Source organism: Dendropsophus ebraccatus, chromosome 4 (genome assembly GCF_027789765.1).
Source record: "Dendropsophus ebraccatus isolate aDenEbr1 chromosome 4, aDenEbr1.pat, whole genome shotgun sequence".
NCBI classification, from domain to species: Eukaryota; Metazoa; Chordata; class Amphibia; order Anura; family Hylidae; genus Dendropsophus; species Dendropsophus ebraccatus.
In genome coordinates this window covers 56,917,474-56,943,879 of record NC_091457.1, presented here as the reverse complement: position 1 = coordinate 56,943,879, position 26,406 = coordinate 56,917,474, and the positions used below count along the sequence as shown (strand labels likewise).

The window sequence follows — 26,406 nt, the reverse complement described above, 5'->3', positions numbered from 1 at the left end:
AGTTTGGGAAGCATTATTCAGAAACCCATATAATAAGGTCTAAAGCAGGCTGACAGAGTATGAAATGGCAGAATAAATGAAGTGCTTACAAACAGATGGATTTTGCGCTCATTTATGTGGACAATCTTTTAATCTGTTTTGAGCGTGAAGAGGCTGAAAGAAAAATACTACAAACTGTAAATCAGCACTTTCACTTTAAGACCAAAGATCTTGGAAATGTAAAGTATTTTAAAAAAAAAACACAAAAATACAAATATAATTCTCCCCCAGACTGTAAATATGATACCCCCCCCCTCCCCTCGAGTTTTTATGCTGTTCACCATGTAATAAATCTGACATGTTACCTTTATTCCTCAGGTCCATACTGTTTCAGTGATACCTACTTTATGGACCTTTTATTTTACTTTACTAAATAAATTTTTAAAAAAAAGTTTACATTTTTTAAAACAAATGTGCTTAAAATTTTTTGGAAAAAAAAAAAAACCCCGGATGCATGTGTGTGCATCCGTTTTGATCCGTTTTTCCATTGAATTGCATTTTTTTTAAAAACTGATCAAAACGGATCCGTTTTTTCAACGGACACAAAAATTAGGTCGATTATGTTTTTGTGTACATTAAAAAAAAAACGGATGTTTTTTTAAATAATGTTATTCAATTGAAAAACTGATCAAAACGGATGCACACACATGTATCCATTTTTTCCATCCATTGTTGAAAAAAACATTGCAAAACGTAGTGTAAAGCCAGCCTAAGATAGTTTTAGGGTGCGTTCACACCTACAGGATCTGCAGCAGATCTGCAGCAGATTTGATGCTGTGTTTAGTTATTTAAATGAAATCTGCTGCAGAAAATCAGCTGCAGATCCTGTAGGTGTGAACGCACCATTAAGATGATTTTCCGGGAATTATCTACTATTGAAATTAGCACATAAGGGCCCAGATTTATCATAGGGTGTAAAATATACACAGCTCAGCTTTCATTTTACCAGAGCTGCAAGCTGAGCTGTGATTGGTTGCTGTGGGCAGTTCACACCAATCTATATTTTACACTCTTTCATAAATCTCCCCAAAGGTGTCAATTGCATATTTTTCCTCATTGAGGTAAAGTAGGGCCACAAGCCTCAACCCTAAGTGGAATCTGTAAGCAAAGAAATTTAATCCGAAATAAAAATGAAAAGAGATGCAATGAAGCATGACAAAATGGACATATGGCTCCAGCATATTTCAGATCTCCTACCCGATCCCCTATGATCCGCTATAACTCTTGGGTTACAGGTGGAATGTAATGTTTTACTGAAATTTGTAGAAAATTATATAATAGATTTATAGTTCAATATTCTGTAGAATAATCTGTAAACCTTTGCATATCTGTTTTTTCACAGGATTTTGCAGTAAGAGATTTTGTAATTTAGATACTTGGACAAATTCCTCCTGCGAGCGGCCATCTGGAGCCCACACTATCAATAACAAGACAGGAGAACGGACGGATTTTAATATTCAACACTCGTCACCCACACAGCCCATCTGTTTGACAACATTCTGGGAGTTGGAGGTTTGACACACAGGAGATCTCCAGAACAGTAGGAAAACAAGGCTGAGATTAGCTAAATCATCTGTTATTAGAGTCGCGGGAATTAACACCTGCACTACCACAGGATCCTGCACAATACAGTGCGGCATATGGTGTGGACTTGCTGCTGGCTGAATCCACTCCTTCAGGACTCCTGCCTTTACAAGGCTGTGTGATGTGCACGTGCGTGCCTACCTGTAGGGCACAGGAGTATAACAATAGGGTGGGCACAAACAATAGCACTGCCCACAGCACCTAACTGACGGATATAGCCCCTGTCATGTATTGTTAACGAGTGTTCCTAGGATAATCGGCTCCTTCCGGCTGGTAATCGGCTAAAGCCACAGATCAACTGACGAGCTAGACAATGACCACTTTTCAGCTGATTTGATCCTTGGTGCAGATGGTAAAAACATTATCAGCCACAAATCTCTGTCTAAACAAGAGATGTGTGACCGATAATGGTGCATTTAAATGGCCGCTCTAATGATACAGCAACCAGTTGTTTGATTAATTGTGCCATGTAAAAGCACTGCAAGCTGCTAGATCACTGTTGTCGCTGATCGGCGCTCACTTGCAGCCACAAACGGCTGTGCATTGGGCCATGTAAAAAGACCCTAACACCGCATTCACCTTGAAATGGCTTTAATGGCCAGCCAGGGGCAACTAATTAAACACCACTACTGAGTCTCTCTGCCAGTCAATCATCCACACATTGACAGGCAGAGAGCTGTGACTAGTCATGAGTGGCTCTCCGCCCAGATAACTAGTTGCCGCCCCGCTCTGGCATCCCACACTGGAATAAAACTCCTTTTTCCCCAATTTAAAGCTACTGCTGCAGCCGCAGCTGTTTGCCTCAGGGAGCTGCACAGTGGATCTATACTGTGCAGCTGGGAACCATATCAGCATAATCCATATCAGCTGCTACTTCCAAGCCAGACAGGTATCAGCAGTGACAGCCTGCTCAGCCAATCACCAACTGCAGCGCTGTCCCTCCTCAGTCAGTGATTGGCTGAGAAGGCTGTCACTGCTGTCTTGGAAGTAGCAGCCAGAGCCTAGGGGACCGTAAGACATTGCAGGTGGAGCCCTGAGGTAGGAGAGTATGAGTTTTTTTTATTGTCGTCCCCAATAAAATTTAAGAATTCTGTTACCTGAAATTCCCCTATAAATGCAACAGGACACGTATAAAATACCTGCTGGGTATCAGGAGGTTTCCCCCTCGTCTCAGCGGGTTTGCAGCCATGCCCCTTAATGCCAATGTCAGATTGGGCAGAAAATTGGGGGGGGGGGGGGGGGGGGGGGGGGGGGGTTCCGTGTTTGCATAATGCACTTTACGGTAAAACTGATGTGATATATTTATTCTATAGGTCAGTTTGAGTACAGCAATATGCAGTTTATATAGTTTTTTTTAATTTTTCACTATTTTTATTAACAGTAAAACCTTTTTTTGCAAATAGGTATGATTACAATCGCCCTATTTTGACTCTAATAGCGCTTTTATTTTTTCCCCTACGGGGCTGTATGGGGTGTCATTTATTGTGCCATGATCTCTAGTTTTTATTAACACCATATTTGTGTAGATGAGATGTATTAATCAATTTTTTTTTTTTTTTTTTTTTTTTTTTTTATAAAATGTAATAAAAACCATCAATCAATTGGCATTTTTTTTACCGCTTTTTGTTTACGCCGTTCACTGTGCGGGTACAGATCGGACAATTACGCACGCTACGGTATATAATTTGTTTATTTTATTATTTTTATGTTTTATTTGTAAAATGGGAAGGGGGTGATTTAAATGTTTATTTGGGGCTATGGTGTGTTTATTAAAACATTAACTTTTTCTTTTACACTTTAACGTTTTTACATTAGATCAGAAACACTGATCATTGCTATGCCTAGACCAATTCATCCCTCCTCAGACCATATAGACCTTATACCCCCATGAATTACTTAAATTTTCAACATTTTCTTGGAAATTCAGCTCGTTTGCTTAGTGAAATGCTAACTGATGTAAATATTAAAAATCTAAACACATTGAGGACATTTGTCATTGTGTTTGCTCAATTTTTTAGGCTAATAAGGAGATTATGCGTACCTTATAAAAAGCTGTGCAAGATTTATTAAGGGTTTTGCGCTATTTTCCTTCAGTTTCCACTGTCTGCGTCTTTATTTATTTATTTTTTTTTTACATTTTTGCACCGGGAGGAGGTGGGGTTTTCTATTAACTATTTTTATCATTAGATTTATTATGTGCAAATTTTAAATTTTTGTGCAAAATCCTACCCTAGTATAGTTTTTTTAGCCAAGCTGTTTTAGGCATAAATTGTGCAATACATTGTGGAAGATTTATCAAGGCCCATGCCTCTAATGATTATTTTTACACAACAAGCGTCAATTTTTGCGCAGCCCATAAAAAGCAGCTTCTGCTCAAAAAACTGCACAGACAATAAATCCCCCCATAGACTTTTATTACTTCAACTAGTAAAACTTTTATACAAAAAAAAAAAGTTCTGTTTGACAATTGGACATTTTAACAATTCTTATGATAATAGATACTATATCTCAGGTAAATGTCACAAACAAATAAGTCACAACTACAGATTATACCGACAGAACAACCATGGGCATAAATTCCATAAAATTATTTTTTATTGCATAATCTACTGAAATGTTACAATATCATGATTAAAACTGTGCAAAAAGAGACCCTATATAGACCCTGCACAGCCACATACATACAAATGGGAATTAGTTACAGAATAACAAGCCATTGCATCTTGCCCAGAAAATGGTAAATTTTCACACATAATACTCAGCAGTCATAGGCCCTGTAGATGTAGCAGCCCTGCAGTCAATGGGAAATAAAACATAAATTACTTACTACCTTATACCTAACTGTGCAACATACAGCAATATAGTAGTAATAAGGTAGTAATTTATGTTTTATTCCCCATTGATTGCAGGGCTGCTACATGTATGGAGCCTATGACTGCTGAGTACTATGTGAAAAAATATACCATTTTCTGGGCAAGATGCAATGGCTTGTTATTCTGTGACTAATTCTCCTTTGTATGTGGCTGTGCAGGGTCTATATAGGGTCTCTTTTTGCAGTTTTAATCAAGATATTGTAACATTTTAGTAAAGTGCTGCGGAATCTGTTGGCGCTATATAAAGAAAAAAAATTAGTAGTAGTAGTAGATTATGCAATAAATCTACTGTGATGCCTCAGCATCACAGGGGAGCCCGTTCTAATGGAGACAATGTCCTGCACCCGTTTCCAGAACATTGAGGGGGCCACTCAAAGGAAAGGGGCAGTCGAGCTGAAGCTGCAGACAGTTGTCTTCTTCCAGTACTTATCAGCTGCTGTATGTCATGCAGGAAGTGGTGTATTCATTTCAGTCTGACACAGTGCTCCCTGCTGACATCTCGGTCTGAGACAGGAACTGTTCAGAGCAGGAGAGGTTTTCTATGGGGATTTGCTACTGTACTGGATAGTTTCTGTATGTTTGGGTCATACAGATCATCCGAAGACTTAGGCTGTATTCCCACGACGAGGAATGCCTGTATGCGACGCGCTGTAATGACAGCACCACGCGCGGCTGATTCATTGCAGCGTCGCACATATCAGTACAGTTCTGCCCCGCTCTCGGCAGCTTATTAGATGTTGTCCGGACGGGGGAGACTCCGTTACAGGCATTCCTCGTCCGTGTTTCGTGAGGAACACGGAACGTGGGAATACAGCCTTACAGCTTGCAGGTACACAACCCAGGCTTGCTCTCTCTGGCTCCCTCTCCTGCACAGGGCACATGGTATGTGCCACCCCAGTTTCTGCATTCCATCTTCTTAGACTTGCTAGAGACTGGCAACAGGCAGTAGACAGCAGATTGCAGGGAAGCAAGAAACCATTTTTTTGCAACAAAAGACTGATACCAAATTATGCAAAGTCCTTAAATACTAAAGATAGTCACAGTTAAATTAAAAGCAAAGCAAATCCAGCTGAATACCATAAAAGGCATAGCAATTGGCTCTCTTTCCTATCACTCCTATACATCACAGACTGCCTAAAATGAGGTCAACAAAAGGGCGCCATTCAACTTAGCTGAAAGTAGGTCTTAAGGCATGGTATATTGTATTCAGGTTTTTTTATCTGTTTGTTGCATTCTTAAAGTCATAACTTTTCAACTTTTCAGTTGAAGAAGTCACATAATGACTTGTTTTGTTGGTGGATGGGCAGATACATGTATTGAAGAACCTATTTTTTGAGGAGGTGAAATGGAAACAAAACAGCAATAACTCCATTTTATGATTCTTTTTACAGTATTTACTGTGCAGCATAGACATGATTTACACAAGCCTTATTGTGTGGGTCATTATAATTATGGCAATACCAATTTTATGAGTTTTTTATTGTTTTACTACTTTTGCACACTAAAAGCATTTTATAGATTTTTTTTTTTTTTTTTTAAAGAGAGCCATAAAGTTTCTATCTTTTGTGGGACAAGATAAGCTTGTCAAATGAACCATTTAGCGTATTTATAGCTCACTGATTCACTTTTTAGGGGTTAATGGAAAAACAGCAATTATGCATTAGTTTGGAGGATTTTTTTGTAGTTCACTGTCAAATATTATATATATATATAAATAATGGGGGAGTGTGGAGAGGTAAGTATAACATGTTTATTACGTTTACCAACAGGTCAGCAACATATTATAAAATAAGTTAAATGCTGGATAGCCTCCTTAAGACCAGTGCACATGTCTGCCAGTCTTAACTAAATGCCCACCTTCAAATAAATCCTGCACATCTGCTGTGGGGTTGTCTTAGAATTCAGGATGTTTACCATGATCATGGTAAACCGGGCAAAAGAGAAGGCCACACCCTCCAAACCTTGCAGCACCCCCTGCCCACCCATCAGATAAGCTGGGCAACAGGCCTGGTTACGCAAAAATATGTGACTTACTGCCCACGCCAGATGAAGCTTTAGTAATTTCCCCATGGCCTTTATTTAGAGAGATATATAGGGGGACATTTAACAACATGCGTCCCTGGCGTACACCACGGAAAAGAGGCAGATTCGCCCCTTTTCCATAGTGTATGCCAGCTGTATCCCCTGCTGTCCTCATGGGTGGTGGGAGGAGTTAGAGGAAAGGATGCATGGCCTCCTCCCGCAAATGATTTATGCTGTCTCACAGACATAAAATCCTGAGCAGGTGTAGATTGGTTGCGCAATGCCTGTTTAGGTACAACCGGCTTTACTAAGAAGTGCCTCTTAGTAAATCCTGCCAGTAAAAAGCAGGTGGGTCTTGATAAATGTCCCTCATAGTGTGTGTATTGTGGTGGTCAGAAGACTTTTAAACTTAGGTGGTAAGTGTTAATACTAACTTAGATTATAAGGGACTGCAGGGCTGCTTAAGCCCTGATCCCGCCATAGAAACTGTCCTGCTCACTTGCTGCAAATGTATAGGAGAAATACTTATTTCTGTCATTTAGAATTATTATAATAATAAAACACATCTGAATATATAAAATGTCTATCCCGTAATCTTCCCACACATCAACCTAAAATACTTTAAAATGAGGTCATAAATACACGTTCACAAGTATACTGAAGACTCCAGAAGACATTTCACATATATAAAACACCAGCTGAACAATAGCAAAGAAGAGCCATAACCCAGAAGTAATCTCCACTCTCTCCCATGGGGCTGACTGTGTAATTCGGTAATCCAGTCTGTCTCCATCTGCAACAATTTAATCAAGAATGAGTGTTCACAACAGAGGCCTTGGATGCATTCCAGTACTACGAACCTAATATTTGGATTTCCTTCTCTTTTTTTTTGCTTATGCAGCAACTGGAATATTTGAGCCTGTACTTCAGACTGGTATATAACAACATCAACATCTCTGTGCACTGTTGGTATTGCAGGCATCATACTGGCCTACAGAATAAAGTGAAAATCTAGAATCTAGAAAATTTATATAGTCAGGGTAAATGTCATAAAAAGGAAATCCAAAAATTAATGTAAGAATTGTTTTTTTTCATGTCAGTGTTCTTTGTAGTGATTTAATACCATTTCTAATTTTAAATTAGCAGTGTGTTTACTCCTGTGGGGTGCACTCTCTTCTTGTCTCTTGCTTTTCTTTGGTTTACTTATATGGTAGTTTACTGACACCCCCATGCGGAAAGTATCCATTGGTTGAGCCCCTATCCTTTCTCTTGTTGCTCTTGACATGTCCAACATCTTTGGCGACCCTCATTTCTGTGTGAACTGACTTTTAGTGCTTATATGATTTTGTACTACACATCGCCTTAGGGCTTTATCCAAGTTCAGCAGCCACCGCTAATCAAATGCCGAAAGTTCGGGTTCAGATGGACTCGAGCATGCTCAAGGTTCGCTCATCTCTAAAAAAAACATTCATTTAGAAAACTTGCCTCCTTTTTTTCTCCACTTGTTGACAGCTTGTTGGCTAGGTGACATATATCATGCATGACCTTTGCTTTTATAGCAGAGTGGTAATAGGTAATCTAGACAATGATCTGTCAACAAGGGGAGGAAAAGACCAGGCATATCAGGGAAAGAAGGCTATTTTTCTAAATAAAGGACTACTAAAAATCCACTGCAGGCAGGTGGGTGCGAAAACATAATAAAGAAAGTATACTTACCATGTTCACAACCTCTCTGACAGACCCCAAATATTTTTTTTCTCCTGGCTTCCTGGTATGTCACGACCTGCGGGCATTCCTGAACTCTGGTCGTGATGTTACAGGAGCGGAAGGCAGAGGAGCCTAGTGGGGTCCGGGAGTGGTGATGCAGTGGTATGGGGGCATGGGGACAGGTAAGTACACATTCTTTATTATGTTCCCACATGCCCTGCCTGCAGTGGAATTTTAGTTGTGGCCCGGAGTTTCCTGTAAGGCAAAATTTTTACATGCACAAGCTCTACAGGTTTACCTATATTAGTTACGATGGGAGTACCCTTTTATCAAACATTTTTGTGATAGGGAAGCAAACGTGATTTCCTTTGCTGGCATAAAAAGGGTTACTAAAACCTCTTCTTACGTTATATGCTGCACAAGAAAGTTTACTGGATGCTGAGATGCAGTTGGTTCTTTAGGAATCAATAAGCTTAATGATTTAAGCTCATTCTTGTAATAAAAGTGGGAACAAATTGGAAGTGCTTTTAAGGAATCATTGGTGAGTGCTGCAACTTCTTTCTACTCAATGGATTTTGCGGATAGATATTTAGTTTACTGAATGGCACCCAGTGCCTCCCGGGGTTTAGTTGCAATTTCTACTAAATAGGTTTAACCTCACAAATGTATGATGAAAAATACCCCACTATCTCTAGTGTATGATGAAAACGTGTACTTTTCCCCAGCCTGCATAATATTTATATTTTTTCTAGTGTGCCTTTTTGCATCGACTAGACCGGACAGAGGGTCTAAGAGTTTATGCAGACTTTACTTTTAAACTCCCTCACAGAGTTTTGTACTTAAATGCAGGGAATTCCTAGGCCTGCAGCATGCAGAATAACCTGGTTTGGCAGAATAAAATGAGTTTTCCAGGCAAAAGCCTAGTTATCACTGATCCGGGCAAACAGCTGTTCTGCGACCGCACTATATGATGAACAAGGCCTGAGGCAGTTGGATTTGTTCACTGTGCAGTGGCCCCACCAGGTTACAGCAGCTCAGCTGCCGTTCACTTAAATGGGAGCCAAGCTGCAGTTACACATTGCATTAACTACAAAGTGAACAGAGCTAACTCGATCAGTCAGGTTCTGAGCATTCATACACTAACTGATCAATGAAATGAGTCGGGAGAAGTCCATGGCTGAGCACTTTTCTCCCTGGCTGCGATCTCTGTCTCACTGCAGGAGGTAGACTCTATAGAAAGTCTATGAGCCCATCTCCTGGAGGGAGTCAGGGAGAGGAGCTTAGCAATGCACTTCTCCCAGCTCTATTTGACAATCAGTGAGGGTCTAAATACCCAGACCCTGACCAATAACATTTTTTGATGTGTCTCTCTGACAGATCAAAGGTTGTTGCAAATGACAGTAATAAAGGGGCTATCCAGGATTAGAAAAAGCACAGCCGCCATATAGCAAAAAACACAACAACCTCCCTAAGTTGTGTGTGTGGTATTGCAATTCAGCTCCATTCACGTCAATGGAACTTAGCTGAAAAATCACATCCCCACTGAGGTGCATGTTTATCTGGATAACCCCTTTAATACAGTAAACCAAAAGCCCATAAAGAGTCAATGTTTACAATGTATATATGTCAAAATGATAAACTATTGATTTGTATAGGAGTATGGCTCAGTCTACAATGATGTACCAGGCTTCTAACCAGATCTTAACATCCGTAGGCCAGAGTTGTGTCCTATGACTTACACTCAGGCAACTATAAGGAGAAACTGACCACTATTACTCGGACAAAATATAAAATACTTTATACAAGACATGTTTAAATACGATATGAGTTTGTTTCTCTACTATTAAATAACTGATGGTTAATATTCAACGAAGAATAGCCACAGGTCTGACCGAAACTCCTACTCAGACCGTGAATACTAAGTCTTAGGGATGAAACTCATGCGTAGCTCTCCTATTTGTGGCTTAAATGTCAACTGGTAGGTGACGGCACTCTGGCTTTCTTTTGGGGCCGATGCTAGGTTCCAGAGAGAGCTGAAAAAGTAAACTCCTTGCTTGCGGTGTGGATACCAATGACAGTCTCCCTGTAATACAGAAACAAGATAAAGATTTCGACTTAGTCTTTCATCAACAATATTTCTTTACAAAATAGGACTTACATACAAGGGGCATGTTTACACCATGGATTTTCCCTTTGGGGGTAGCATGGAGTATGCCGTGGATTGCTGCTGCAGATTTTCACTTTTGCTTCTGATTTTGATCCACCCCAATGTACTGTACTATTTTGCAGAGCAAATCTCCATTTTATGAGCTACACCATGAACTCTCTTTGTAAACCTTGATACACAGAATCCAAGAGGAATTCACAGATTTCGACACAAAATCCACATAAAAATCCATTGTGAGAACATGCCCAAAAGGAGAAATTCAAAATAAATTCCTTTTTTGAAATATAAAATATAAGACAGTGCTCCATTGCGTAATTCAGACAGGGCTGAAGTGGTGAAAGTAAGCAAAGAGAACTCTCACCTGAGCAGGTTGTGCTGATGTAAGGTACAACTCTTACTGATAGCATGTGAATGAACCACAGCCACTCCGGACTAATCCCCACAGGGATTAAAGACAGCCAGTATCCTCCTCCACTACAAGGCGGGTAAAACAGGCGCAGGTCCAAGGGGTAATAGTGATATAAAATATCATAAAATTTATTAAAAGAATTATGCCAGCAACACAACGCGTTTCGAGACCGGTCTGGTCTCTTTATCAAGTGTATAGAGATTTTTCTCTCTATATATGTGCCTTTGTATTATTATGGCATTAGGCACTTGATAAAGAGACCAGACCGGTATTGAAACGCGTTGTGTCGCTGGCATGATTCTTGTAATAAATTTTATGATATTTTATTTCACTATTACCCCTTGAACCTGCGCCTGTTTTACCCGCCTTGGAGTGGAGGAGGATACTGACTTTTTTTAAATATCACAGTGACAAAGTGACAAAAAGAGTGGTGCAAAAGTGGCATTGGATAACCCCTTTAATCTAGGATAGTCAGTTGCTTTTGAAAACTGGAGGCACATGACAGATGGCGGGTGAGGGTGGGATTTCCTACTTTCTAAGTTCTCTACTTTCCTAAGTTACTACAGATGACAATAATGCTTTAACGGCTGAAAATACAGTAAAGTGTTCAGTTTATCCGTGTGTTTCTCCGAGCACACAGTTTAAAACCTTTAGTTCATCAACGTCTGCAAATAGATGTGCTGCTGAGAGGTAGTGGCTACATCGATTCTGGTAACTCACCGTCTCATCAGACACCTCCAGCAATCCAGTGCTGACAGATATATCTTCTGTGAGTTGGTAGGACATCCAGAGCACCACTCCATGACACACACCTGACCTGTAAAATGGATTAAAGGCTGAACTAAGTGGTGACGCACACAGCAAGGCTTCAATTACTATTAAAAGAAAAGTAAAAGTATGCATAAAACAGTGGGGCTGCAGACATCCAAAAATGCCTGGGACCTAAAGAGACCCTAAGACACTTCATTTCTTTCTATGTAACAGGTCGCTCCTGAAATCCATAAAATTTGAAGTCATTGTACTGGTCACTAGGTTATTAGCAACAGTATATATGTTTAGGTAGTCTACAGACCCAAGGCCTAAATGTCTGAGAATAACTATATTGTAGTGGATCTTTGTTGATATGCAAACACCTAAACTATACAACTAGGTTCCGCCCAGATGCATTTTCAGATGCTGTGAAAATGTTACTTCTGACATACTGTAGTTCTTTTAAGGGAGGGGCTGCAGAGGAAGGGGCTTTAACTTTGAATTATCTGTTGCTAAGTACACAATCTTTTTAAGGGAACCAACCAGCATAAAACTCATTAAACCATGTTAACCCCTTAAGGACCTGTGTCACTTTAGTCATTAACAACTTCGGGATGCTTTTACCTATCCGGTTGATTTTGAGATTGTTTTCTCGTGACATATTGTACTTTACATTTCTGGTAAATTGGAGTCGATACTTATAACGAATCTTTATGAAAAAATCCAAAATAACGTGAAAAATTGTGAAAAATTGCATTTTTATACAGAAAATATACAGAAAATGCCACATAAATTATACATTAAATAGCATAAGCAACATGTCTACTTTATGTTGGCGCCATTTATTAAACTATCTTTCATTTTTTTTAGACAATAGGAAGCTTAAAACATTAGCAGCATTTTTGACCGTACCACTTCAGATTGGCAGAGGCTCTGGGGTGCCAAAACCTAAAAAACACCCCTAAAGGGACACCATTTAGAAAACTACACCCCTTGAGGAATGGAACAAGGGGTATAGTAAGCATTTGGACCCCACAGGTGCTTCACTGATTTTCATATGGCGTGAAAAAATAAAAAAATTTTTTTTACACTAAAACGTTGTTCTAGCCTTCAATTTGTCATTTTCTTAAAGGGATAAAGGGAAAAAAAACACAAAACGTGTAGTGCAGTTTCTTCCGAGTACGGAAATACCCCACAAGTGGACATAAAGTGCCAAGTGCCAAGCCTCCAAAGGGAATGAGCGCCAATTGGCTTTTGGAAGCTGGATTTCACTGGAATGGATTTCAAGGGTCATGTCACATTTACAGAGCCCTCGTGCTGCCAAGACACTGGAAACCCCCCACAAGTGACCCCATTCTGGAAACTACACCCCTCAAGGAATCTTACAAGGGGTGCAGTTAGTATATGGACCCCACTGGTGATGTGCACAAATGTGGAACAATGTGACGTGAAAGTGAAAATTTTAATTTTTTCACTTTCACGTCACAAATGTGCCCGTCATCAAGGGGTCCATATCCTCATTGCACCCCTTGTTAGGTTCCTTGAGGGGTGTAGTTTCCAGAATAGGGTCACTTGTGGGGGGTTTACAGTGTTTTGGCAGCACGAGGGCTCTGTAAATGCGACATGGCATTCATCATCCATTCTAGCCAAATCCAGCCTCCAAAATCCAAATGGCGCTCCTTCCCTTCTGAGGCTTGCCCTGCACCCACATGGCGCTTTATGTCCACATGTGGGGTATTTACGGACTCGGGGAAATTGCTCTACACATTTTGTGTTTTTTTTTTCTTTTTTAACCCCTTGTGAAAATGAAAAATTCAAGGCTAAACCAACATTATAGTGTAAAAAATTTAATATTTTATTTTCACGCCACATTGTTCCACATTTGTGCCCGTCACCAGTGGGGTCTATATGCTCACTACACCCCTTGTTACATTCCCTGAGGGGTGTAGTTTCCATAATGGGGTCACTTGGGGGGTTTTAACTGTCTTGGCAACACAGAGGCCTTTTAAATGCAACATGGCCCTCGAAATCTATTCCAGCCAAATCCAGCCTCCAAAAGCCAAATGGCGCTCTGTCCCTTTGGAGGCTTACCCTGCACCCGCATGGCGCTTTATGTCCACATGTGGGGTATTTCTGTACTCAGGGGAAATTGCTCTATACATTTTTTTTTTTTTTTTTTTAATCTTTTAACCCCTTGTGAAAATGAAGAAATCAAGACAAGAGCAATGATTAAGTGTAAAAAATAAAAAAATTTTAACACTAAATGTTGGTCTAGCCTTAATTTTTTTCCATTTCCACAAGGGGTTAAAAAGAAAATTATTGCAAAACGTGTAGAGTAATTTCCCATGAGAACGAAAATACCCCACATGTGGGCATAATGTGCCATATGGGCACAGGGCAAGCGACCAAAGGGACAGAGCGCCATTTAGAGGCTGGAATGGAGGATGGAGGCCATGTCGCAATTACAAAGCTCCTGTGATGCCAGGACAGTAGAAACCCACCACAAGTGACCCCATTCTGGAAACTACACCCCATAAGGAATCTAACGAGGGGTGCATTGAGCATATGGACCCCACTGGTGACGGGCACATGTGTAGAACATGTGCCGTGAAAATAAAAAATACCATATCCCCACTGCCCCCTTGTTAAATTCCTTATGGGGTGTAGTTTCCACAATGGGGTCACTTGTGGGGGGTTTCTACTGTCCTGGCCGCACAGAGGCTTTGTAATTGCATCATGGCATCCTCTAATGGGAATGGCGGCCATACCTACTTAGCTGGGGAAAAGGGACAATTTTAATTTATTTGGGGGTATTAGGCCAATTATTAGTTTATAAGGTTGAAAAGGAAAGGAGTCCATCAAATTCAACCTATGTTGATCCAGAGGAAGGCAAAAAAAAACCCCTCGTAAGGCAGACGACAGTAGCCTCATCACAGGGGAAACATTCCTTCCCGACTCCATAATGGCAATCAGAATAATCCCTGGATCAACGTGACCCCTGAAATAGGAATAAGGGACAGAATTTAGAAAATGTAGAACTCCAATGACGTGTGGTACGCCTTGAAGCGATCCTGTATGCAGAGGCCGCGGTGATCAGGACAGGTGTCACACTGGTAAATGTTGTCCTTCCTGATCCCCCTGTTACGCCACACTCTGCACTTCTTCTGGGGTCTCCCGTTCTCCAGTGTGGGGGACGTCACCTGGAAAATGTTGCCCTGGTGCGATACGGGGTCCTTCATATCCAGAAGCGCTGGGTCCGCTCCATGGCTGCTAAATATTAGGGCTTTATTACTACTTCTGATATTTTCGGATCGCGCTGCAAGCTACAGTAGCTCGGGCAGCGAGGGACCGGAAGAGGGGTGCTGGTATAAAAGTTATCCCCGTACAGGTGGTGACCTTTATCCAGCAGTGGGAAGATCAGTTCCTGGATGATCTTCCCACTAACGCCGAGGATGGGGGGGCATCTGGGGGCTGGATTCGGCTGTCCCTTCCTTCATACACTGTAAGGGTACGTGCACACTGCGGAATGGCGAAGGATAACCCTTTGTGCATTCCGCAGCTGGCACCCACCGGCAGACTGATGCAGGCGCGCGTCTCCGCTCGTGTCACACTCCATTCTATGCACAGACGGATTCCGCCCTCTGTCCAAAGAATGAACGTGTTCATTCTTTGGACGGACGACGGAATCCGCCTGTGCATAGAATTAAGTCTATGACACGGGTGGAGACACGCGCCTGCATCAGACCGCCGGCAGGTGCCAGCTGCGGAATGCACAAAGGGTTATCCTTCGCCATTCTGCAGTGTGCACGTACTCTAAATCTGTAAGTGTACCCTGAGGTACTCTCACAGAGTTTGTAGAATTTCACGCCATACCGTCATCTCTTATTGGGACGGTACTGGCGGAAAAGACGTGTCTGGGGGGCAGCGTACGCTACGCTACCCCCAGACACGTCACTGGATGATAAGGATGATGAGGATGAATGGAGGAAAAAAAGGATCCCCCCAATTAATCCACACTGGCTGTTTCGGTGTCGGAGGCAATAATAACGTATGCGTCCGACGCCGTAAACATCCTGGGGGCCATCTTTATACGGGGATTGGTATATGGGGTATGTAAATGTGTAGTGGAGTAGTGTAAAACTTTATTTTGTGTAATGTAGTGTTTTTTTACGTTTTCTTTTTTTAACATTAAGTATAAAAAAAAAACCTATGCCAAAAAAGGTGTTGCTGATAAATGCCGCACATATATGCGGTACTTATCAGCAGACCGTGGTGGTAGGATATAGAAAAAAACACCCTACGCCAAAAAGGGAAGAGTCGCTGGTTAGCAGCGCACTTACGTGCGATGCTGATCAGCACTCAGCGGCGGTAGGGTTTGGAAAATTAAAGAAAAAAAAATTTGGAAAAAAGAAAACAAAAAACCATTTTCTACATGCTGAATATCCCTGTAGCTACTGATAAGTGTATAATATACACTTATCAGCCGCTAGGGGGCAGTATTCCAGAAAAAGCCGAAGATAGACGACGAGGGACCCGAAAAAGCCGAAGGGGGCCGCCGGAAATAGCCGAAGATGACGCCGCAGACCCGGAAGACGCCGATTGGGACCCCGGGATCCGGTGAGTATGGCCCAAATACCTGCTCTGGACCCCTCAGCTACCTAGCTGAGTGGTCCAGAGCAGGTATTTTACATTTTGGGGGCACTTATATCGCCGTGATCGGGACTGTGGCAACGGGCCACCATTACTTTTATCAGTAATGGCGGTCTGTGCCGTCCTCGGACAGCACCGACCACCATTTTTTTATTGAATTGATCAGCCAATAGAAGCGATCGTCAGCACGGGGGGGGTTTAACCACCCCCCGTGCCGACAAGCTAAGATGGCCTGCTATACATTATAGCAGGCCATCTTCCCCAATCGCTGCGTGTGTACACACAGCGATCGGGGAAACTGCGGGCGTACATTTACGTCCATTTGCGTTAAGACACGGACTTCGGGGGCGTAAATGTACGCCCGCGGTCGTTAAGGGGTTAATACAGCTTCTAACACAATTTTCAAACATATATGTACCAGATTGGTGGTATGCGGCCACCAGCACTGGAGTGGGGGAGGTGAGGTTTGCCCGGACTTCTTTAAGCTGGACCCCCTACCTCCGCAGCACTACAATTGGAAGGCATATCAAAAGGACCACTTGTATAGCATATAATTCTGTACTGGCTGGCGATTTTTTTTTTTGTATTTGTCATTTTTACAATTAGGCATTTCATTAGAATGAGGACATTTTTGTATCTTAAATATTATATAATTAAAGTTATTTTAAGGGACGTATATTCACGTATTACAAGCTGTTGCAACCAGTGATATACATAGCTGAGTGCCCAAGGAAAAAGCATGACTGTGGCATAGCTGCACAGAGAAAACTAGCCCTTCTCCTGATCCTCATCAATAGGACTGACCACACATCTTGTCAGACTCACCTCACAAGGTTCAGGGAACCCTCGGCTATTATATCTTCAGTAGGGACCTTCTCCCGGAAATCAAATGTTATAAGATTTGAAGGATCGGAAAGGGCTCTGCATGGGTATTCCCAAAGAGGATGAGGCTCGGCCTCCTGAGATTCACGAAAATCCAAAGATTTCTGGAAACAATAAAAAACAAATCAATGGGGAAAACAGTGTATACCAACTGTGATATATTCAACAAAGCTATTCGAGTATTCAGCGCCAGCTCACTGGATTTAGATACAATATTTTGTTTATCAATGTTGAGATTCACATTTTAATTGACTGCTATACCTAAACACCACTAAAAACCCACTGAATAAAATCTTTTCTTACATTAGCCGCAGAAAGAGTCTTCTCAGCTATATTGGCAACCAAGTACACAGAATTGGATGCTCAGCAGTGAATAAAGGATCTCTATGCAGAGAATTGGCTATGGAGAGTGACAGAGCATGTGTGTCCACACTGACTCAGAATATTAGGTTGATGTGCACCCTCCTGTACACTTACAACACCAGGTGGTACCATAATATATACATAAATGGCCTAACTTTTTACTGGATCACCTTTTAACAGCATATTGTTATTTTTGCATTGTAAAGCCTATTTATGATGGGATGATAACTTTAAACTTGGACAATTTAATAAAGAAAATCAAACCTTTATCATTTCATCCATAATACTGACGTCAAACCCTTCACAATTTCCACATGGACTTCTGATCCTCCAAAGATCCTAAAACCCGCAATAATTAGGAAGCAAGAAAATTCAATTAAAGTAGCTATAATAGAAAAACAGAGAATCCGTAAAGGTTCTGTAAATCAAACCTAAAATATGTCCACTGCAATGTGCCATTCTCTTTATGAAGCTATGTCAGGCTCACATGACTTAATGAAAAAACTGACATGACATCTTTATTCTATTAAGTAAAAATAATAATTATGATTAAAAGTGCTTTATTGTGCCTCTTATAAGGGTTTTATTTTATCACCTACAAGGCTAAATCGGATTGGATTTTTTGTGCCATACTCTCATATTTGTGTAGATTGAATGTTATATATAAAAAAAACAAAAAATATAGCAATCCTGGCTATATTTTTCCTATTTTCATTTATGCCGTTCACCATGCAGGAACAATATTGTTATATTTTAATAGATCGGACAATTACGCACAATACAATATATAATATCCAGACTTTATATATTCTTATCCAGACTTGTGCTGCTTTGGGCGACCTTCTCCGCCGGCGGTGCTGGCCGGGTTCTAGTGTGGTGTTTTTGGGTCTGGTCCTGTGGCATGGGGGTCGCAGGGCCGTCCCATGGCCCCCGTTCCCTGACTGTGCACGCCTGCGGGGTTGGTGGCCACTGACTGGCACGGTGTGGACTTAGTGTAGGGACCCATGTGTATCAGATACCGGCACGAGGTACATGGGGCAGTATGGCTTGATCAATTCATACACTAAATTCTGATGTGTTTTTTATTTAGCCTAGCGGCACTAGTATCAGCCATAGGTGTGAGGTGCAGCACTCTGTTTCTTCCCTGAACCGCATTTTGCTTCTCTCTTTTCTCCGTGTTTTGCACTCCTCCTGGTGAGACCCACATGACCGCAATTAGCAGGAGACACCTGAGTGCACATGGTTTTAATCCCTCCTGTTTTTTCCCATTCTGTTTGCTGCAGCTATGGTGAGTGTTATTCCTTATCCAGACTTGTGCTGCTTGGGGGCGACCTTCTCCGCCGGCGGTGCTGGCCAGGTTCTAGTGTGGTGTTTTTGGGTCTGGTCCTGTGGCATGGGGGTCGCAGGGCCGTCCCATGGCCCCCGTTCCCTGACTGTGCACGCCTGCGGGGTTGGTGGCCACTGACTGGCACGGTGTGGACTTAGTGTAGGGACCCATGTGTATCAGATACCGGCACGAGGTACATGGGGCAGTATGGCTTGATCAATTCATACACTAAATTCTGATGTGTTTTTTATTTAGCCTAGCGGCACTAGTATCAGCCATAGGTGTGAGGTGCAGCACTCTGTTTCTTCCCTGAACCACAATATATAATATGTTCATTTATTTAATTATTTTAACGTTTTATTTAATGGAAAAATAGGGTGATTTTAACTTTTATTGGGGGAGGGGCTTTGGCATATTTTTAAAAACATTTCTATTTCTTATTTTTTATACTTTTTAAGTCCTTAGAGGCACTATTAAATGTAGTCATTAGATAAACTGATCAATGCTATGCCATTGCATAGCACTTATCATTCGTATTGGCGGTCTTTTCATAGAGCCTGTCTAAGGCAGACTATGAGAAAATCTAGTAAAAATACTAGCGCTGCTTATCAGACTCCTGGGAAAGATGTGTGAATAGCAGCGTACAGGGCAGAAAACGGCTATCTGCACGCCGTAGGATTAAAACAGTATAAAAGCATATAATTGCCGTTCCTCGCTGTGCCACAACGTGGTAAGATTGATACAATAAATTGATTAATGATTGTGAAAATTTCCACAATCATTAATCAATTTATTGTATCAATCTTACCACGTTGTGGCACAGTGCGGAACGGCAATTATATGCTTTTATTCTATGAAAAAATCGCAAATCCGACTGCACAGAGGTAAGTATAACTCCTCAGGCAATCAGGCAAAATGTTCGCTAAATGACAGGAGCTGCTTCTGTCACTTAGACTTAAATGCTGCAATTGCGCCGTGATTGTAGCATTTAAGGGGTTAATAAGAGAATGCTGTCATTAACAGTGAGTTTGCTTCATAGCGGAAACCTACTGCAATTTTTTATTCAAATTTTTGTATATTTTGTTTAAACACACAACACATTTTACTGCAGAGATTATTGAAAGTGTAGGCCATCTTTACCTGAGCCCTATGAGTTGCTGGGTCGAGTACCCTGATGCTCGATCTAGCATGCTCTTCATTTCAGCGGTTAACAGTGTCAACTGGGTGGGATTTCATGGCAGTTAAGCCCTGTCTCCTGGCTGGGGAGAGAGCCAAACTGTCATAAAGCCCCGCCTATGTGACGTTGTCAGCCGTCGATAAAATTAGGTAATTTTAGAGCAGAAAGGACACACAGACAAATTTTATACAGGTATATATCAAATGAACAGCATCTAAGCTTGTTAATTGCTTTCAGAAACATGGCTGCTTTCCTCCTGAAATGGCACCATATCGGGTTGTGCCTGGGATTGCGGTTCTGCACCACTCAAGAGGAGAGGCTATGTCATAGACACTGGTTTTGGATTAAACCCTTTCAACATATAAGTGTCAGCAGCTGCTGCTGTATGAGAGATCGAATTGAGCTTGAAATGTAATCTGATGGATTGCAGAAATATCTTATATTCACCAATTTGGTAAATAATGAACTAATTTCCCTCCTTTTAACATGTTTTATTCTTCATTCTGTCTCTGCCAGTGACTGCCATTAATGAATCATACAACAACTTCCCCCTCATCTCTATCTGTAAAGCTGTGTGATTATTAGTACTCCAGAAACATGTAAAAAGCACAATACAATCTGAGTGTACAAGCAACCATGCATGCTGAAGATGGAGCTATTGAAGGCATATGATGCGTGACTCCAATAAACAGGGACAGAATCATGAAAAGACAAGATAAACTGCATTTTAAATAACTCGAGATAACAGAACCAATAGCTCTTTACAGGACAATCCATGGCCCCGATAATTGTTAAGCGAGGGCTGCAGGGACATCGTTACCGATGTCCTTGCAGCCCTTGTAGCAATACATTACCTGTCCGGGCTTCTCCTGCACTCCCTCTTCCTCCCCGGGTCCCGCGGTGTAGCATCAGCCTCAGTGTGGCCTGACTGAGCTGTCAGACCGCTCAGCCAATCACTGGCCGCGGCGGTCCCTCTTCTGTTTAACTTGTTTATTAATATTGAGAATGGAATTAACAGCAATGTTTCTATCTTTGCAGATGACACCAAGCTTTGTAGTACAGTACAGTCTATGGAAGATGTGCAGATGTTACAGGATGACTTAGACACACTGAGTGTTTGGGCGTCCACTTGGCAAATGAGGTTCAATGTGGATAAATGTAAAGTTATGCACCTGGGTACTAATAACCCACATGCATCATATGTCCTGGGGGGAGTTACTCTGGGAGAGTCGCTAATGGAGAAGGATCTGGGTATACTTGTAGATAATAAACTACAGAACAGCACACAATGTCAGTCAGCTGCTTCTAAGGTCAGCAGGATATTGTCATGCATTAAAACAGGCATGGACTCACGGGACAGGGATATAATATCACCCCTCCCCCTTCCCTGTATCCATCCCCTCCTTGGTTGAACTTGATGGACAGGTGTCTTTTTTCAACCGTATAAACTATGTAACTATGTGATTGGCTCAGCTCAGTCAGGCCGCTCCGGAGCTGCTAATGCTGAGAGCGGGACCTGGGGGGGAAGACGGAGCGCAGGAGAAGCCCGGACAGGTAAAGTATGGTGCTGCTTCTCAAATCGTCGGTCGCCCGCCGCGCACCACTATTCCACCGTAGCGATGCGCGGTGGGGGACCGATGATTTTAGGTCTGATCGTTCTCTCTATTCCAACAAGCGATAATCGGCCGCATCGGGCCGATTCGGCCGATTATCGCTCCTGTGGAATAGGGCCCTTAGGTTAATATTAGGCCAAGTGCAGAAAAAAAAAAACTACAAGATTTCTGGATTATTTTATGACACAGACATAAAATGAAAAATTAGAAAAACAGCGGCAAAATTCTTGAAAAGTATGTTTAACATTAGAGATGAGCTAATAGTGAAATATTCGATTCGATTGGATTCGAATAGCTCCCGATATTTGACTATTCGATCGAATATTGAATCCCATTATAGTCTATGGGAGAAAAATCCTTGGGACCTGGAAATCAAGATTCGACGAATTGGAGGTCACCAAGTCCAAGACATCTTTAGAAAGTGATGCAAACACCTCTGGAATACATCTGGGAAAGCAGGGAATCAGTATTACAGGGATCGGTATTACCAGGGTTAGCGATCCCCGGCAATAATGACAATTCCTGTAATAGTTAATATTTAACCCCTTAGCGACCCATGACGTATCTGATACATCATGGTGCCGCAGGGGGTGTTCAGAGAGGGGTGATATGTGCAGCCGGGCAGTGCCTCTATTAGCCGGCGCAGGTCCCGTTGCCGCACCAGCTAATTAAGCATCTAAATGCAGCTGTCAAACCTGACAGCTGCACTTAGATGCTTAGATCCACACATCCCTGGTGTCTAGTGGGCCGGATCTACCCCCCCCGCGCGATGCAATCCGTTCTTCTGCCCGTGTCGGGCCTCAGCGTCGCACTGACGCTGATCCCAGCTCGGCAATACATTGCTATGGCCTGCAGCAGGCCAAAGCAATCTATCACCGATCTGATGGATCTTTGCTGTGTATATACACAGCATTGATCTCTATGAGAGATCAGTGCTGTGTATATACAAGTCCCACAGGGGGACTTCCAAAGTAAAAATAAAAGTAAAAATGTTTTTTTATTAATAAAAAAAACCCTCCCCTAATAAAAGTCCAAATCACCCCCCTTTTCCCATTTTTTAAATATAAATAAATAAACAAATAAACAAACATGTTTGCTATCGCCGCGCATCATTGCCCGAACTATTAAATTATCACATTCCTGATCTCGCACGGTAAACGGCATTAGCGCAAAAAAAATTCCAAAGTGCAAAGTTGCGCATTTTTGGTCGCATCAAATCCAGAAAAAATTTAATAAAAAGCGATCAAAAAGTTGTATATGCGCAATCAAGGTACCAATAGAAAGAACATGTCATGGCGCAAAAAATTACACCTCACACAGCCCCATAGACCAAAGGATTAAAGCGCTATAAGCATGGGAAGAGAGCGATTTTAAGGAACATATATTTGTTAATAATGGTTTGAATTTTTTACAGGCCATCAGATAAAGTTATACATGTTACATATCGTTGTAATCATAACGACTATTGGAATATGCATAACAAGTCAGTTTTACCATAGGGCGACCTGCGTAAATGCAAAACTCCCCGAAATCAAAACAAATTCCTTTTTTATTTTCAATTTGACAGCGCAAATGATTTTTTTCAGGTTTTGCAGCATATATTATGAAAAAATAATGCCTTTCATTGCAAAGTACAATTGGTTTCGCAAAGAATAAGGGCTCATATAAGTCTCTAGGTGAAAAAATGCAAGTGCTATGACCTTTTAAACAGGAAAAAGCAAAAGTGCAAAAACGCAAATTGGCTTTGACCTTAAGGGGTTAATTAATAAAAAAAAGTTTCGTTCTAAAAAAGTTATTTTCGTTGTTCAATAGCTTAATTAAAACGAATCCATGCTTTTGCAATTAAATATACTGTTAATAAAAAAATAAATAAATGTTTATTTATTTATTTATTTCTAGTATATTTAATTGCAAAAGTATGTATTCGTTTTAATTAAGCTATTGAACAACGAAAATAACTTTACTAGAAGGTGGCTGATGGGTCACCTCACAGCCCGAGGTCCGCACTCACCCTCCCAGTGTCTCTGCTAATAGAGTCTTTCTCAGCCACATTCTACTAGCAGAGCGCTGATTTTACTGATGCTATGCAATGCTATAGCAATAATATAAAGCCTTGCATAGCTCAGGGGTCAGAGCAGGGTTGGCGGCTACAGAGGGAAGAGAGCAGCGCTGCGGTCCGGGAGAGGAGACCAGAGAACAAGGCTGGAGGAGGGGGAGATCGGAGGAGAAGGCTGGAGGTGGGGGAGACCGGAGGAGAAGGCTGGAGGTGGGGGAGACCAGAGGAAAAGGCTGGAGGTGGGGGAGGCAGGAGGACATGCGGCCACTAGATCTGGACGGGACTGTGAGGTGGGGGCAGGAGGGTGAACAGTCGGCCTGATTCTGACGGGGAAGGGGGGGCTGTAGCCAGCAGATTACCCTGCCGCTCAAATCCAGGTCACCCTGCTGGGTCAGCAGTCTGCATTCCCTGACAGCAGGAATAGTGAAACTACAGCTCCCAACATCCCCCTGCTAGCTGGTGTGTTACATGACTACAGCCCCCATCATCTCCCCTGATAGCTGGTATGTGTTACATGACTACAGCCCCAATTATCCCCCCTGATAGCTGGTATGTTACATGACTACAGCCCAAATTATCCACCCTGATAGCTGGTATGTGTTACATGACTACAGCCCCCATTATCCCCCCTGATAGCTGGTATGTGTTACATGACTACAGCCCCCATCACCCCCCCTGATAGCTGGTATGTTACATGACTACAGCCCCCATTATCCCCCCTGATAGCTGGTATGTGTTACATGACTACAGCCCCCATTATACCTCCTGATAGCTGGTATGTTACATGACTACAGCCCCAATCATCCCCCTGATAGCTGGTGTGTGTTACATGACTACAGCCCCCATCATCCCCTGATAGCTGATATGTTACATGACTACAGCCCCCATTATCCCCCCGATAGCTGGTATGTTACATGACTACAGCCCCCATTATCCCCCCTGATAGCTGGTATGTGTTACATGACTACAGCCCAAATTATCCCCCCTGATAGCGGGTATGTGTTACATGACTACAGCCCAAATTATCCCCCCTGATAGCGGGTATGTGTTACATGACTACAGCCCCCATTATCCCCCCTGATAGCTGGTGTGTTACATGACTACAGCCCCCATTATCCCCCCTGATAGCTGGTGTGTTACATGACTACAGCCCAAATTATCCCCTCTGATAGCTGGTATGTGTTACATGACTACAGCCCCCATTATCCCCCTGATAGCTGGTAAGTGTTACATGACTACAGCCCCCATCATCCCCCCTGATAGCTGAGGTCATTTATTTTAAATAATGGGGACTTTATTTTTAAAGTAATAAAATGAAAGGAACATAAATGGGTTCGTACTGACCTGACAGTGGGGTGGGTGGAGCATTTCTATTCCATTTTTTTTTGTTTGATTTCTATTTAATTTATTAAGTATCGAATTAGTATTGAGCATTTAAAAAAAAAAGTTGGTATTGGTATCGAAAAATTCTGGTATCGTGACAACACTAATAACTATACAGCATAGATCTCAATGAGAGATCAGTGTACTTATACTAGAAGTCCCCCAGGGGGGCTTCTAGTAGAAGTGTAAAAGTAAAAAAAAATGTGTTATTAATAAAAATAAAAAAATAAATAAAAATGTTTAGTATCGCCGCGTGCGTAATGGCCCAAACTATTAATTTATCACATTCCTGCAAAGTGCAAAATTGCACATTTTTGGTCCATCAAATCCAGAAAAATTGTAATAAAAAGAAATCAAAAACTTGCAGATGCGCAATCAAGGTACCGATACAAAGAACACATCAAGGCGCAAAAAATGACTCCTCACATAGCCCCATAGACCAAAGGATAAAAGCGCTATAAGCATGGGAATGGAACCACTTTAAGGAACATACACTCACCGGCCACTTTATTAGGTACACCATGCTAGTAACGGGTTGGACCCCCTTTTGCCTTCAGAACTGCCTCAATTCTTTGTGGCATAGATTCAACAAGGTGCTGGAAGCATTCCTCAGAGATTTTGGTCCATACTGACATGATGGCATTACACAGTTGCCGCAGATTTATCGGCTCCACATCCATGATGCGAATCTCCCGTTCCACCACATCCCAAAGATTCTATATTGGATTGAGATCTGGTGACTGTGGAGGACATATGATTACAGTGAACTCATTGTCATGTTCAAGCAGAAATCGAGACTCAACAGACCAGGCAACGTTTTTCCAATCTTCTACTGTCCAATTTCGATGAGCTTGTGCAAATTGTAGCCTCAGTTTCCTGTTCTTAGCTGAAAGGAGTGGCACCTGGTGTGGTCTTCTGCTGCTGTAGCCCATCTGCCTCAAAGTTCGACGTACTGTGCGTTCAGAGATGCTCTGCTGCCTACCTTGGTTGTAACGGTTGGCTATTTGAGTCACTGTTGCCTTTCTATCAGCTCGAACCAGTCTGCCCATTCTCCTCTGACCTCTGGCACCAACAAGGCATTTCCGCCCACAGAACTGCCGCTCACTGGATGTTTTTTCTTTTTCGGACCATTCTCTGTAAACCCTAGGAGATGGTTGTGCGTGAAAATCCCAGTAGATCAGCAGTTTCTGAAATACTCAGACCAGCCCTTCTGGCACCAACAACCATGCCACATTCGAAGGCACTCAAATCACCTTTCTTCCCCATACTGATGCTCGGTTTGAACTGCAGGAGATTGTCTTGACTATGTCTACATACCTAAATGCATGCATGAGTTGCCGCCATGTGATTGGCTGATTAGAAATTAAGTGGTAACGTGCAGTTGGACAGGTGTACCTAATAAAG

At 42.0% G+C, this 26,406-nt stretch overlaps 1 protein-coding gene and 1 long non-coding RNA gene across 3 annotated transcripts in view; one reads left to right on the top strand and one right to left on the bottom strand.

The window, feature by feature from the left end:
- Positions 1 to 9,997: 9,997 nt before the first annotated feature.
- PRMT7 (protein arginine methyltransferase 7) overlaps positions 9,998 to 26,406 on the bottom strand; it is a 52,459-nt gene continuing 36,050 nt past the window's right edge. For both annotated transcript variants that reach the window (XM_069965907.1, XM_069965908.1), the window contains 4 exons: positions 17,711 to 17,785; positions 17,027 to 17,187; positions 11,522 to 11,618; positions 9,998 to 10,308 (listed from right to left, as the gene is read on the bottom strand). In XM_069965907.1, the coding sequence (XP_069822008.1) occupies positions 10,144 to 10,308; positions 11,522 to 11,618; positions 17,027 to 17,187; positions 17,711 to 17,785 (498 nt within the window). In that variant the 3' untranslated portion in view covers positions 9,998 to 10,143. The remainder of the gene's footprint in view (positions 10,309 to 11,521; positions 11,619 to 17,026; positions 17,188 to 17,710; positions 17,786 to 26,406) is intronic.
- On the top strand, positions 20,038 to 20,494 carry LOC138788223 (uncharacterized). The gene is made up of 2 exons (XR_011362565.1): positions 20,038 to 20,099; positions 20,188 to 20,494. It is a non-coding gene; the product is annotated as an uncharacterized lncRNA (long non-coding RNA).